This window comes from Tenebrio molitor, chromosome 2 (genome assembly GCF_963966145.1).
Source record: "Tenebrio molitor chromosome 2, icTenMoli1.1, whole genome shotgun sequence".
NCBI lineage: Eukaryota > Metazoa > Arthropoda > Insecta > Coleoptera > Tenebrionidae > Tenebrio > Tenebrio molitor.
In genome coordinates, this window is record NC_091047.1 from 5,085,908 (window position 1) to 5,101,959 (window position 16,052).

Consider the following 16,052-nt stretch of genomic DNA (forward strand, 5'->3'; position numbering starts at 1 on the left):
GCTGTCCAAAGAACAGTCGGAGCTGAAAAGTCGTGCGCACGCAAGGGGGGACTTTTTGTCATTTAAACGTCAAAAGAGCGACGTGGTGATCAATCATTGTCACGGCGGGTTTTCTCACTTCATTTGATCATTTTCGATCATCTTAAGCGCATTCAAATTTGGAGATGACGAAATCTCGACGGGTTTAAATGTCAAGATCTAATTGAAATCTTCAAGAGCGACAGTGTCACGCTGGAATTTTTTTGGGTAATAAACGGTCGCGAACGGGACATCTAAAAGTGTCAAATAAAAATCAATTTCGTCGGTAGTAAAATCTTATTTTTGGGGATCGCATTTTATTAAGTAATCATCGACGAAAAGTGTCGTAAATCCCAGATGACTTTTAATAACTCGGATGCATAATTATGAAGGATAAATCATGGGGAAGAGCTCTACAAAATTATAACAAAATACAAGGCGGTAAATAACGAGTTATATAATAGATTTGTGAAATCTGACATTTACGATTAAAATAAATTAGAAATAACATCGCAGAGGATCTTTTGGGAATATACGTGAGATATAAAACCTGAAAATTGTGTGTTAAAGTGTTATAAAATCGGCATAAAATGTGAAGTTTATTCGGGTTTTAGGTCCAGATGTAGTTTTTTTATTGTTATTATAAGAGGATAAAATTCTGTTTCCTTAAATCCGAAAATAATTCTTCTTAAGATGTGCTTATTTGTAAATGTTTTTGGATAAAAAAAGCAATAAAACCGAAATTCTCCAGCGATTTTGTATTTCCTTTACTGTAACAGACGAATTCTGTTATTTTTATTTTTATTACAAAAAGAAGCTGCCTAAAAACGTTTCCATCCAGATTTATATGATTTATTAGATGACAAAAACCATTAAAGTCTGTGGACTTTCCATTTAGTTCAGTCAAAGTTTTCGAAAAATCATTCCACGGGCGTTGTCTTCAGAGCGCTACATTCCGGGGTTGCGTTGTATGTTCTGGCAGCACTTGTAACAGCCCCAGGGTGCAGTTTGGGATGCACAATCTCAGAAGAAGACCGCCAATGCCAGCCCCCGAAGGGGGGCGGCGGGCTGCTGAGGCTTTCCAGAGCCTTTTCAGCCACAGTGACAGGAAGATTTTGGACGGGTACGGTGATGATGGGTACGGAAGGAAGGTAGTAGGTTACTGAGAGGTTGTTACTGACCCAGCATTTGCCTCATCTGTGATATGAGACCTGTGCTCATACCACGATGTGATGGTGTGGGGAAACCTCTGAAAAAAACCCACACCAGGTCAGGCGGCACCGGGGTTAGAACCCGGGACCTCCCGAATGCAAAGTGGCGCGCTAGGCGCTTGGCCACAGTGCTCGGTTCAAAGCCCGATAGCTCACTTCCATACGTTACCCTTAGTTCCTGGGAACCGGGATTACCTCTCAACTTTTCATCGAGCAAACGTACAAGGTGTAACATCTTCGTCACATGTTCCAAATGCATGAATTGTGTATTGTGGAACTGGCAAAACAAACAAATCGCTTTGATGAAATACAACTGGTGCAATGTCAACGTACGTGACCAAGTAACCATTAATAACAGTATAACTTTATTGACTGAGACAACAAGCCCGACCGCAGATCAGTGGCCTGTCAACAAGCAGAAAAATTTGTTCTCGGATAACAATCGCCTTACTCACACAAAATTGCTCGACTGTTAGTTTCCCAAAAGAACAAAAGATTTGCATAGGAAACGGAAGCGTGAAGTGTTGGATCTTTGGTCGTTAACCTACCGCACATTTTTGTCTTTAACACAAAGAAAAGAATTTCGGTATTTGAATCGATCCGTGAACGGCGGCGCTTTTTACACGTCCATGCAAATCAAAGTGAAGAGTGCATGTACGAGTAAATAAACCGTTTTATTACAGCTGTAACTGTCGCGACGAGAAAACACTCGGTGTGTGTTACATGGGAACATGAAATTAAAAGTCGTCAAGTGTGTGCCTACCCATTTGTTGGAGTGCACTCGAGACGAGTGTGGCGACGAAGAATGGACTTAATCCCGGGATTAATGGTGGCCAAATACGAAGCGCACCCATGCGTTTTCAATTGGAGGCAAATCAGGAAAGCGCGACGCGAGAAAAACTGCTGGATGGCGCGGCGGAAAAAACATTCAGGCTGCCGCATCGATCTTCGGCTGCCATTTGAATACAATGGAGACGAAAATTAAATTCTTGAGAGGCGCAAGAACCACACTTTACACCACTTCCCATGACTAATAATGAATTGGAAAAAAATTTCAATTAGAAGAGTTAAAGATGAAATATTAGCGGGCGACGTGATTTGTTCGTCGAGAGTGCAGTTCACAGCGCACAATCAGCGCGCCTATTCTATTCCTAATTAAGACATATTCTAATTAGGTTCAGATTGAAAATAATCTGCTGACTCACTCGATTTTATTTCACTTAAGCGACAGCGATTGCGACAGCCTAACCTCAAAATCAAAAGAGATTTTTTCTAATTATCGCACTGTTTCGCAACTCCGTATTCAAAAAGAATATTATTTTTACGGTGCATTGTGCTTCATTGCGGCGGACATAATCTCGTTACGGCAAAATGGCTCTCCTGCTGGTTTGTTCTAAAAATCATTATGCGCTTTTGTGCTATACAGAGCGGATAAAGAAAAATTAGCTGCGTGTTCAGACGGTTATTAGGCGCGTTCGCAGTCTGCTGTGAAATTCGCAAAAATCCTAATCGAATTTGCGGAATTTATGAGCCGCTATTGTTCGCTGAAGTGGCGCGGAAAAATTTTAATGGCGGCGAACTTGCCTCGCTGATTTTTATGGCGGCGGAGGCACCGTCAAAGGCGGTAAAAGTGTGAAAATTGAAAGTTTTCGGTGAGATCGTGTCAAGCCCAATCAAATCATAAAAGATATAATTTATTGTCATAGAAAACTTTTGAAAAACTTGCAAAAATGTCTCTTTCAAAAATTTTCCTAGAAATCAATCTCAGACTCGCAGAATTTTGAATACATATGTATGTATTACGCTTTACAGTTTCCTGTCATTATTATTATTATCATCATCATTATCACTTGTCAATTTTTTGTGCATTAATCTTAGACATAATAACAATAGCCACAGCAAGACATCAGTTGAAGCAGTGACAGCATAATAAATTCTTATAAATATGTAAACTTTAAATGATCGATTTTTATTATTCACCTGTCAAATAATGTATAATCCCAAAAATATTTCAAAAATAAATACATGTATAAAATATGTAATAGATATTTACGATACAAGTGGGATAAGAGCATTATTAACAAACGCGTGCAGAATTTGCAATCGTAATCGCACAAGTTTGTTAATGGTGCGTTATCACACGTTTATTTATTGTACAATATTTTATCTACGAGCGACCAGAATAAAAAAAATCTTGGTAATTGTTCACTTTAACTACTTCTGGAGTTTTCCTGTTTTTCTGGGTAGACAGCCTCAGGGCGTCCTCCTAGATCGTTTCCCACCATTCAAACCTTGTGCAAATGAATTTTCCTTATCTTTTAGTTATATTAAGACATTGGCGCGACCTTGACACGACCTTGAAACACAAAAAGAGAGAAAAAAGGCATTTGCACAAGGTTTGAATGATGGGAAACGATCTAGAAGGACGCCCTGAGGCTGTCTAGCCAGAAAAAACGCGAAAATTCCAGAAGTAGTTAAAGTGAACAATTACCGAAATCTTTTTTTTTAGCGAAGTGAGAATCGACCACTACTAATAGCCAAGAATTTAATATAGTAGATAAAAATTCATAAGAACTGTCTTCCTCTGGAGTTTTTTTAACAAATTGCACAATGGTGTAATTAATATTTATAAAAAATAGTTATATCAATTGTTCTTGTAGTTAAATGTTTATTAAATTTAAATTTTGTTTAATTGGTAAAAAAAGCGTGCGGTAATGAAAATGCGTGCGGTAATGAAGTTGTTAGCTACGCCCGTGGGATAAATGACACTTATCCCATCCATTTTGCGTGAGATAAGAACTTATTATAAAAAAGCGTGCGTGCTGTAATGAAGTTCTTATCTCACGCAAAATGGATGGGATAAGTATCATTTACCCCACTGGCGTAGATAAACAATTGAAAATTCTGAATAGCAATTATTTTGCATTTTTTGCCAGAAGGCTTAAAATATGAAAATAATTTTCTCAGAGCAATTTTCATAAAAAATGTATTTTTCTTCAAACAACAAATACATCATTTTTCTCCTGTTGGATGATGCATCATCATTCGAGAGGCAATTCCCTCCACGCCACTTACGCCAGGAAATAGTCCATCTTGATGGGCAACCTCATTAAAAAGTTAAAAAACCACCTGTGAGACTCGCAGCCATAAACATCTTACATTATGCGAACCGTTCCAAACTCCAATTACAAAATATGCAAATCGCCATCGATTTTTCGCATTTTTGGCCAAACATTGGCCAAAACAGCGTCCCGCGCGCCGACAGCGCCTCGGGGGTTCACACTTTAATTTTTTAATTAGCCACTCCAACACCTGGTGTCCAGAGGACGCTTCCAGCGCTACACTCTCCAACCAAAATCGCTGAAACGGGGCCACTCGGGTCGTAAACGCCGCCACCAGTTATGCGGAACACCACTTGCGAAATCGTATCGATAAACAAAAATCGTTCCCTCATTATGCCGCAGTACCGTACAAACCGCTAACTCAGATATTTGAATTGAGGAAACGACATGTGCAACGACAAATGACTTTTAGTTTGTCAAGTGGCGCGCATTGCGCTGGTCACACTGTATCGGTGGCGGCGGCGGCTGGGGCCCCCGATCGATTCTCCACGTCTCGGTGCCGAAGAGAAAAACCGCGGTACAGTTAACAGATCATTGCGGTGCAACTGTGCTGGGCATATATAGGTCTCTTTACCATAATATCGCATCTGCAATAATACCTCTCTACGCTTAATGGTTGCACTAAGTGTCCCGGCCGGAATGAACGGTGTATTTAGCCACATTTATCTCCGATTTGTCAGACAGATAAGACGCGGTTTGCTCGACTCGAAAAACTAGGAAGCAGTGTCACGCCGAAGACGGCGATGTTAAAGTGGGTGCGGAGGCAGAACTTCAAGTGTCCCCCAGAAGACGACGTCGCTGTCATACCGGTAAGACACAAGTGCACCCGAAGCGTGACTGAGGTGGAGTCAAAATTGATCGGAAACAAGACATGATTGTTGTTTACTGTTCCGCGAAATATTTACCATATTAACAAAAAGAGGCAGTTGGAAATTTGCATCACCCGCATCAATAATTTTATCACCGATTTAGCATGAGTCAAATTTTTATCGACAAAAGCGAAAATATGTGACCATGGCTTGGCACATCAAATGTATCGGGTTTTCATTTAAATTTCCCGTCAAAGTTGGCGTTGAAGAGGCGATTGTGAACGCACCACTCGTCTGTCGCAAAAAGTGGGGTTAGATTTAAACAGCTGATCTGTGATCCATGGTGCGTTCACAATCGACTGTTCAACGCCAACTCTGACGGGAAATTTAAATGAACACCCGATACATTGCCATTGACTGGTTTTGCATAAAAATTGTACTGTTTGTTGATTGTATCGTCACGAAGACGTCACGTTTATGCGTAAAATGTGTGACCGCGGCCTTATCGGCGAGGTGAATCAACTGTCGGTTTCGCTTTATGCACGACACTGATAAAGGAAGTGATAAACTGTTTTGAAAACAGCGCCGATAAAACATTATTGTAAGGAGTAGCTTTGCGACCATTATTTTTACACTCTTCTGGGTGTTTTCTTTTTCTCAGGTCTGCAGATAGGATTTTGCAGATTTTGTGGGTAAATTAGACAATTCCGGTGGCCTTGCAGAAAAATTCATTTCATGCCTTAAGCGAATTCCAATTAATTACAAGCAACAACGTGTTTTTCCTGCAGTTCCGGGACATTTCCTCTCGATTTCCTTTCTCCTCTAAGCCTGGGACATATTTTTTATATTGACATTGCTCGTGGTCTTGATTTTTTTATCGCAATCTGACTCACAACAATAACGTTGATATACGACTAGAAAAAGAAGCAGTAGTGGGAATATTTCTTTTGTAACAGTTCTTTTTAAAACCAACCAACCAGCTCGTTGACACGTATTGCTTTAAATTGATTATTTAATACGACAAAATGGTGATCAGTGTGAGGTTATGTACATTTGAAGACCACGACCCGCTTGGCCGTAAATTTTTTGAACGCTCGTTACATGGCAAAATGAACTGTCTCCCCTATGAAACTTTAATTTACCTTTTCGAAATATTTACTCTCAAAGATAAAACTTCATCCAATAATGATATCATCTTAGATGTTGTAATTCATCATATCTTCCCGTTACAAACGCAAAATCTGATTCACAGGTGCAGTTACTTTTTGAAATTTTTTATTCAGCTGCCAACATTTAATTTGTCTCGTTGGTATCTTACATTTTCACTGACAAACAATTGATCTCATTGGTCAAAAGAATACTAAAAAATTTTGAAGAAAATGCAATGAACTCCAATTGGTTGTTTCAATGTTTTCTCTACGAAACGAGGAAAACAATTATGCTTTACTAATTAAAAAGTTCACTCAGGGTCAGGAACTAGTGAGAAGTGATGATTCTCCGATGTGTGCACATTGTTGCAGAAACGAGATCACAACAACAATAATTTTCATTCAGTTTTCTCCTATGCCTGTTCTGTTGTTTATTCATGATTGTTTCATTCCTCATATATTTTTTCAACGACCATGAACAGTGGAATGTTTACGAGAAAATTGAATCGTGCAATAAAATTAAATATGCATGAACTATCTAAATTTATAGCAGTTAAAGTGTAGTTCTTATCGCTAATGAATTCTTTTGCATTGGTAATCCGGTCGATGAAATTCAAATAATGACCGAACGGCTTCCAGGTAGTGTGTTGTAAACACCTGTCGTGTAAGGTGGCACATTATCTTGTTGAAAAGCTCCGCTATTCGTGCTCCACTCGCTCAAATCTCGATCTTGCATTCTCCATGTCCCAAATATGAAATTATCAATGAAATATTTTTTTGCTCTCATAATAACCCAACCAATTAGTTTTTTAGGCACTCGCAATGAAAACGGTAATTTTACGTAGGTACTCACAAGCGGACGAAAAGTTATTCTTTTTCGGACGCACTTTTTCGGACGCTGACAGTGGCGTCATCTCTCACCATGAATTACGTAAATAAGTATGTAATTATATTGCGACTAGTAAATTTCTAGTTTTCTTGGCAAGCTGATAACAAATACAATTAAAACAATTGTTAATATGTATTAATAAATTTATCTATTTGAAAAAGGTAGATACAAAATAAATTTGTAATTTTTCCAATGATGTCTTTTGCTTTGTAGTTCGTACGTTCGCCTAAAAAATTTAATGTGCACTTCTGCTGCCAAAAAGTGCCTTTTGTCCTCGCCTGTTTTCAAGCCTCGGCTGCGCCTCGGTCAGAAAACCCAGACTCGGATGAAAAAGATGCCCTTTTGGTCTTGATACACAAATAACTATTTTTTGATCAACATTTTTTTGCGAGATAAAAAACACTTAGTGGACACATTTTTCCCAAATAGTTTTACGGTGTCAAACTAGTTTTTGTTTTATTATTTTTGCTTAAAAAAATATTTTTTTGCAAATAAAAAATATAACACTATTTTCTCAAATAGTTCTACCGTGTCAAACAAGTTTTTGTCATTATTTTATTATTCAGACTAAAAAATGTCAAAAAAAAATCATTGCTGTCGCATCAATAAAATGTATTTTTGTTAAATTAATTACTTAATTAAATCGCCAATTAATTTTAATTGATTCAAAACCAATTTGCAAAAATCCCGTGAACATTTTTTTACAAGATGAGTAAACGGGCGCTGTCTGACATTTCGCCGTGATTGAATGCCAGACATTCAATAATTATACAAAGGAATTTATAATAGATAACGGTGGTTCATGCTCGGACAAAACATTACGGTAGAGTTTTCGGTCCAGTTTCAGAGAGCAAACAAATCTCGGATCCGTCAAATTTTCCACCAGATGAATTTGTCACACTTGGTCTCAGAGATTTTGCAATTTTGACGATCGACTGGTCCTCAGAATGCACTTTCAAAACCAATACCTTTCGCACAAGTAAAAGTGCTTCCTGTTTGCGGCGAGATAATTGTGTTTAAAACACCAATTAACGACGAGCGACGAGCCCCTCGGGTGCAGTTGCATCGCTGCACCCGTGCCCCCGGCGGAGAAATCAGCCCCCCATTTTCACCAGTGCAACGCACCTGGCCCTGAAGCCGCCTCTAAAACGCGTTCGACTTCCTGCGGAAAAATTGAAGAAACTGTAGCAATTTTCGGAATTACGACCATAACAAGAATACTTCCTCATGTTTCGCGGTTTATTTCTTCGCTGTTGTCACGCTCCATCATCTGCGGCCATTTCATTACGTCATTTACGACTTTTTGTTGCAGGGGTCGGACCCCAGGGTGGCGACATGTCGCGGGAAGCTCCAGAACAGGAGGTCGAAGCTCAACCAGGAGATCAACAAGGAGCTGCGCCTGCGGGCGGGCGCCGAGAACCTCTTCAAGGCCACGACGAATCGCAAGCTCAAGGAGACCGTGGCCTTGGAGCTGAGCTTTGTCAACTCGAACTTGCAGCTGCTGAAGGAGCAACTGGCCGAGCTGAATTCGTCGGTGGAGTTGTACCAGAGTGACAGGTAATTTGTTGGGTATCGCTTGGAATTCGATGGGGCATTCTTGGGGCTAATTGAATGGAAGAAAGCTCCGCCGAGATTAATGGAGATTCAAATTTTAATTGACTCAACCTGTTTTGACGTTTGCATCACTACAACGTCCTTAAACAATACTTAATTAAATTTCTATTCGTGGCGGGACGGAATTAAATCGTCCATCTCTGCAGCTAATTGAGATTTCTAACGATTTATAAAAGTGGCACTTACATAAATGCCGCTAATTATAACATTATGCTAAACACTGTCGGTGTGAAGGTGCCTTCATGTGTGGTCTCTGTGGATTTTGCTAAACACCAAAACACGACCAACACAAGTGGATTTGGATTTCTTCGCGACTAATTTGTTTTGGTTGGCTTCTTACAACCCATTAACGGTCCCGACGATTTTCTTCTTTCTGTGTAATCGACCGAACAATCTTCCTGCAAGGAATTTCTTTCCGCCACTCTCAAACTCGCTAAACCTCCAAATTGCTTAATCAGCTTCCAAACGTATAATTAAGTTTGCGTGTTCGACTTCCATTTTAGGAAGAATATTTTACTGGCGGAGAAACCGCGCTGAAGACTTTTTGCAATTTTCTAATTCCTCATCTGGTCCAAATAACTGTACAAATTTTTGCATATCTGCTCAGAAGAACAAATCGTGATTTGGAATTTTTCTGAAAACTTTTCCACCGGTTCTCCTAACCGTAAAGAATTGTTTGCCATTGCTTGGGAAGAGCTTTTCCCACTGATAAAAAATGTGAAGCAGCGCGAAGGAAGATGCGGTTTAGGAACTGATCGTCTGACATTATATCAGTCGATCAGATTATTCGAAATTCGTTCCGGAATGTTAATCGACGAGTTTGATGCTCTAGGTTAGAAAATCCGAAAGAGTTAACAAACTAGACGAGGCACCTTGGCTAGGTCAAGCAAATCGTGTCATAACACCGGAAAATAACAACTATGTGGTATCAATTAACTTTCAAAAAATCGTCCGACATGACATTGAGTGCTTGTTAAACCTAAGAAAATCTGTGTTTATTACGCGATAAAACTGTTCAAAGAAAAACCGATCGAATATTAAATTCTCTAAATTATATGGTTGTTATTTGACACGTGGTGCAGTCACTGGAAAGCTTGCACGTCAAGTTCTTTTAGCAAAAATGTGATACTTGTTTTAATAAATACAAAATAACAATAAGTGCCAATTAAAAACGATAAATTTAATGTTGTGCATCTGCAGTCGAGTCTAATAACATTAATAACTGCAAGTCATTGTATTTGTCTTGTTTAAATAAACACTCCTGTCGTGTGGAGTGCGCATTATGTTGTTAAAATGTAACGTGCGTTCGAAAAAACTGGTCAAGTGGGATGGTGCACGCTTTTGTTTGCGTTAACGTATGGCGTAGCTTCGTCAGCTGTCAAAATGTAGATCTGGAAGGAGTGTGGGAGGAAGGGGTGTAAGTGGGCAGGAAATAATAGGAAATTAATAGAAAACTTCAGTTCTTCAAATGGAGATGTGCTTTGTCAAAGAGGGATTCAGTATTTGAAGGAAATGTCAAAGCGTGCTAACTAGAATGACCGATGTTTTTAAAAGGAAAGAAAATCACGGCTTGCTTGACCGCATATTTTTTGAACGCTCGTTACCTACTACACGGTTGTAGTAAAATGGTCATTCCGAAACTTCAAATTTAAAGAAATCAACCCAAGAACAGAATCCTTTGGTTTATGCGTGAATGAAAACCGGTGAGCGAAAGTGAAACCAGTGGGTAACTATGGATACAAATTCACTTTCAAGGGAGGTATCGAACAAACAACTATTTATAAGACTGATTTCTATCAAAATATGAGCACGACTCGTTAACTTCCAGTAGAATATCTTGCCATTAAATGTACGTTAACAAATTTTTCTTAAGTTAATATTCCTTGACGATACTTTAAACATTACAACCACGTATCCATATGTTTATTACGTTACAAGCGTCTCACGTTACATCTGCGGATAACCATCCAAATGTATAAACAAGTTAACTTATCGGCCGTGAACAAAATAAAACTTGACACTGCGGAAGTGCACATACATTGTACGTACTTATCACATCCCGCATGAATCTGTGTATTGTAGTAGTAAACGATATTTGGGAACTCAAAAATTACATTTATAACAATCCTGATCAGTGGACCTAATTTTTATTATTTCGCAAAAAGTGCAGAGTACAAATGCGTTAAAGATCCCCAGTAAGAAATATTTAAATACGGGCCATTTGTGAATCTTCAATAATTTGAGTAATTTATGACAACCGTGCCAACCCTCATAAAAGTATTAGTACGTTATAAAAATATGTACTATTCCGGACACGGAATCTTGGCCAACATTTTCTAGACATTTCTTTAAAAAAATGATGTAAACCAATCATTAGTGTCATTAGTAAATGACAATTATGTATTAAAAATCACTTTGAAGTTTTTCTTGTCACATCAAAAAAGCAGGGAAATGGCATTGTCGACTCAAAAGTTGGGTTATATTCAATAAAGGCCAGTTCACACATATTTGTCAGTTAAATGTCAGTTGTGGCCAAGATTCCATATCCGGAATAGTACCGTGTGAACAACAATTACTGATTGAGTTGGCAATAAATTCTGGTGATTTTTGGTGACTTTTATCTCATGTTCCAACGAGAAAACCATTTTATTAATAAAAGAATACAAAAACCAAGACGTTTAAATATGAAATGTATACCAGCTGTCAATAGTGTCAATAAAACAAACCGAAATAGGTACAATTCACAGTCTTGAAAATTTCATGTAAATTTTTTTATTTCCAACTGAAACAGTTATTGTTGCTCATCCTGTATATAAAATATATAAAAAATAAGTCGTTCCCAAATATCGCGCGTTCAAATGAAATCCTGGGCTGAGTAGGCGTTGGAAAAATTAAACAGTCTAGAACAGTGTAAAGTTTGAATTTCCCGCCGTTTGACACAAATGACATTTGTTTATGTTTAATCGCAACATAAATGAACATGTTTGTTTTCAGCAAAGGGTGCCCTTAGATATTTGCTTCAAGAATAGGAATCGTTAAGTTATTCTATTTTTAATGTAAAACATTGTACAGAAAGAAAAAAAGAAATATTTTTTTGGCTCTAAATTTTAGGTTAGCTGTCAACATGCTCCAATTAATCTACGCTTTAAAAAAGCACAACAATTGACGGTTTCCAGCGCCTTCCCAGCTCAGGATTTCATTTGAACACTCGATATCGTTTCCTACGACCGTGAGATCGAAAAAAAATTTAGAGTAGGCGCTGACCACACTATTCAGTTGGCAATTCGTGAGATTTCAATTAACAGATGTCAGTCTTAAAAGTTAGGTTAGTGATTTTGAGAATGTTGAAATCTTGATTTTCATAAAGAATTTTGTGACCTGACGGTTATAAAAGAATTTCCTCAGCTAATGCAATGAAACAATGAGATTTAAAACTCCCGCACATTTATCTAACGTCAACGGTGAGCACGGAGCACGCGCACGCCCCCGATCCAAGATCCAAGATCCAACATCCAACGGTCATCGATCAATCAATATTATCCAGAGAGGTTGTTGTCGTCGGTTGTGGGGGCTCTTACTGTCAAGGGGTAATTTCATGCACAACAGACACACGATAGAGAAAAAAGTGCAAATCTTTTTCAAGGATAAGCTGAACTGTACCAAATGATAGGTTAGTTTCTTGGGTTAATCTCTGGAATAATTCTTTGTTCACCGTCTTCAATATTTTCAGCTGATCTTTTTGTCGGTCGTCTTCTGCCTTTTTTGGTAGAACACTACCTGTTTCCAAAAACATGTTTACGCATTTGTAGACTTTCTGGGCAACTTGTTGGAAACTTTTATTGAAATTCCTCAAAAACTCGAGGTGTCGAATAGGACCAGGCCTTTCTCCATTGCTGAAGAAACACTGGACAATGGAAATTTGTTGCTCTAAAGTGAACATATTGTAATAGCAAATTTTAATCGTCAATAATTAATAATGACAATTCCCATTGTAATGACATTTGAATTAAATTTTTACGTGCTGCCAACTGAAGTGTATTAATCGTGGCTATCTCGATTCCTCGTGTTACGTTATCGCCACGTCCGTTAACTCTGCGCCCCAGAAACGCAACATCGTCCAAAAATCGTCACCAACAGAAGCGCATAATCTCGCGTTGACCTCTCGTGATCTGGTAGGACAGTTCGATGTCACAAAAACGATTTTCATGGCGACACCACATGTCGTCCAAACCAGTTTAAATTTTGGAAAAAGTGTGTCAGCCGTGAAAATTTTTCGATTTTTGTTTGCGCGAAACGAATGGTGTGGAATGTCGAGGACGAGAGAACGGCCTCTTCTTTGTGGTTGTAGGTCGATCCGAGTGCCGTGCACCGGCTCTATTAACATATTTCTTCTCATCTTGCCCGCGGCCCTAACTAGCCTGACCCACATCCGATCATCTCGCGTAACTGTTACGGACATCACATCGACACCGTACAATGGCACTCGTTAAGTCATTACGTAAGTACCTGTGGTGTCGATGATGACGCGGGTGGGGCCCCCAATCGTGACGCTCTCTAACTCTTCGTCTTTGCAGCACGGACGCTGTGATGCCGATGATCCCTCTGGGCCTCAAGGAGACCAAAGAGATCGACTTCCGGGACCCCTTCAAGGACTTCATCCTGGAGCACTACAGCGAAGACGCCAGCCAGTACGAAGATGCCATAGCCGACTTCATGGACACCAGACAGGCCATTAGGACTCCTCTGCGCGACATCTCCGGGATATCCCTCCTCTTCCGGTACTACAACCAGCTCTATTTCGTCGAGAGACGATTTTTCCCCCCTGACAGATCCCTAGGGATCTATTTCGAGTGGTTTGATTCGTTAACCGGTGTGCCATCCTGTCAAAGAACTGTAGCTTTTGAGAAAGCTTGCGTGCTTTTCAACATGGGGGCTATCTACACTCAGATCGGGGCCAAGCAAGATCGCTCGACGGCGAAGGGGTTGGACGCGGCCGTCGACAGCTTCCTCAGAGCCGCGGGGACCTTCAGATACATCCACGAGAACTTCACCAACGCTCCCTCCATGGATCTGAGGCCGGAGATGCTCGAGATGCTGGTCCAACTGATGCTGGTGAGTGCAAAAGAACTCGACAAGCAAAAAGTGCTTCACCAGAACAAACACTTCCTTTGTGTTTGCTTGTTGATTGTGCGGACACGTGACTGGGGTCTGGGGGCTACGTCATGCGTGAAGTACAAGATAATTCCCAGAAGATTAGTCAGGTTTTGTACATTAGCGTATGTAACTACAAAAGAGTTTTTGCTGGAAGTCAATGAAGCACGGCGCGGTTCTGATTGTTTGCGGTTGTTGCACAGCGATAACGTTCTAGATGTAGGTTTTTGAAAAAAGTGTTTTTCAAGGCCCAGGCTCGAGAATGCCTTCTGGAGAAGCTGGACCTTCAGTCGAAGGAGAACCGCTCCGTCGACATCTGCCTCGACCTTGCCCAAGAGGCGGCCCATCTGGCAGATTGCTACAGTCAAGTCTACCAAATAATCATGAACGAAGCCGTCCACGACTACGTCCCTTACAGCTGGATCTCGCTGGTGCAAGTCAAGAAGGAGTACTACACCGGCATGGCGCACTACCACGTGGCCTCCGGAGTCCTCCACGAAGAGGCGGCGAAGATGTCGGCGGCGACCAAAGACACCCTTCAGTTCTTGCACGCCGAGACGGCGTCGACGCAGCTCGACATCAGGTTACCTAAAGACGACTCCGAACGAAGACTCTTAGGTGAGAGTGAAATCTGATTGATCGATTGAGCGATTAATCACGAGAGACCAATTTCAGGACGGGCGCACCTGCGGGAGGCCCTGGTCCTCCACGAAGAATGCCAAAGGCTACATCGAATGTGCCGCGAGCTCCGCGGCAAGCAGGCTCTGGCGGCGGTGTTGCGCACCGCCCACAAAACCGCCTTGCAAGCTTACGCCAACAATGAGAACGAGGACGACTTCAGCGACGTCCTGGACCCGGCCCAAGTGCAAGGTACCTCGACCCCCAAAATCAAAATTACAGTCACTGCAACGATCTCTTGCAGCCGCCACGAAATTCCAGCTGGCTCTCACTCCCCCGGACTTCGCCCAGTACAGAGTGAACGACTTGTTCCGCGCTCTGGGCCCCATCGCGATCTTCTCCGCCAAGCGCCACTGGACCGCCCCGAGATTGGTCCAATTGCACCGCGGACGGACGACCGACGGGTTCGGCTTCTCGGTCAGGGGAGACGCGCCAGTCATCGTGGCCCTCGTCGAATCCAACTCGCTTGCAGAGGTACGACGACAAAATGCCAAAAACTCCCCCGCTGATGCTTTTTTACAGTTTGGGGGTGTCAAAGAGGGGGATTTCATCGTGGCCATTAGCGACAAAGACGTCAAATGGTCCTCGCACGATGAGGTCGTCGCCCTTATCAAGACCGCCGGGGATTCCTTGAGTCTAAAGCTGGTGACCCCCATGGACAGGAATTATCTCAAAGTGAGAACAGCAAAAACAGCACGACAAGTTATCTAATCAATCGATTTTGTAGCCAACTAAGTCTACAAAAGGGTCCATCTCCACGCACAGTAGCAGTTCGGGCGTGTCCAGCGGCATGTCTAGTCCTTCTGGATCGATGGCCCAACACAAGAACAGCAAAAGGTTGAACTGGATCCCCTTCAAGCGACACTCCTCGTCCAGGGAAGGCAAAGATTTTTTCGAAAATGTCATCTTAAGATAAGGCAACGCCAGGGCTGTACTATAGTGGTCAATAAAACTGTGTAATTATATAGACTTTGTGTCGCTGTACTGATATGAGATTTATTTATTTTTTTATCGTAACTGAAGGTAGTTATTGTAAGAAGTTTTGTAAGTTGTCATAAACAGTCGTCGAGTTGTATCATAAGGTTCAAATCGTGGTCCGGCTGAACTTCATGCAATTATATTGATAGTCATGCTGTACAACAAAATTTTATTATTACTGTATAAGAGATTTATCTTGTTATTTGTTTGTTTATTATAATTTATGGATGTATATGATGCAAACAGAAATAAATGACTAAATAACACTCGAGCGACTTTCATTGGAATGGTACAACTAGAGTAAATTGTTGACGGCTTGATACTGACAGCTGCATCTTTGACATTTGGCATTTCAAATCAAAGCGCTGGAGATTTCATATTAATTTATTTAAAATTTAAAAAGAAGAAGAACTCGTTTATGTTTATAGCAACAT

At 40.6% G+C, this 16,052-nt stretch overlaps 1 protein-coding gene across 4 annotated transcripts in view; it reads left to right on the top strand.

Annotated features, from left to right (window-relative positions):
• Rhp (rhophilin) overlaps positions 1-15,884 on the top strand; it is a 46,815-nt gene extending 30,931 nt beyond the window's left edge. For 2 of the 4 annotated variants that reach the window (XM_069037798.1, XM_069037796.1), the window contains exons 2-8: positions 8,510-8,754; positions 13,386-13,923; positions 14,211-14,580; positions 14,638-14,832; positions 14,885-15,114; positions 15,163-15,315; positions 15,368-15,884. In XM_069037798.1, coding sequence (XP_068893899.1) covers positions 8,510-8,754; positions 13,386-13,923; positions 14,211-14,580; positions 14,638-14,832; positions 14,885-15,114; positions 15,163-15,315; positions 15,368-15,556 — 1,920 coding nt within the window. In that variant the 3' untranslated portion in view covers positions 15,557-15,884. Of the gene's footprint in view, positions 1-4,773; positions 5,161-8,509; positions 8,755-12,958; positions 13,310-13,385; positions 13,924-14,210; positions 14,581-14,637; positions 14,833-14,884; positions 15,115-15,162; positions 15,316-15,367 lie in introns of those variants that run through there. The other 2 variants (XM_069037797.1, XM_069037799.1) reach the window with 2 other exon arrangements.
• Positions 15,885-16,052: the final 168 nt, after the last annotated feature.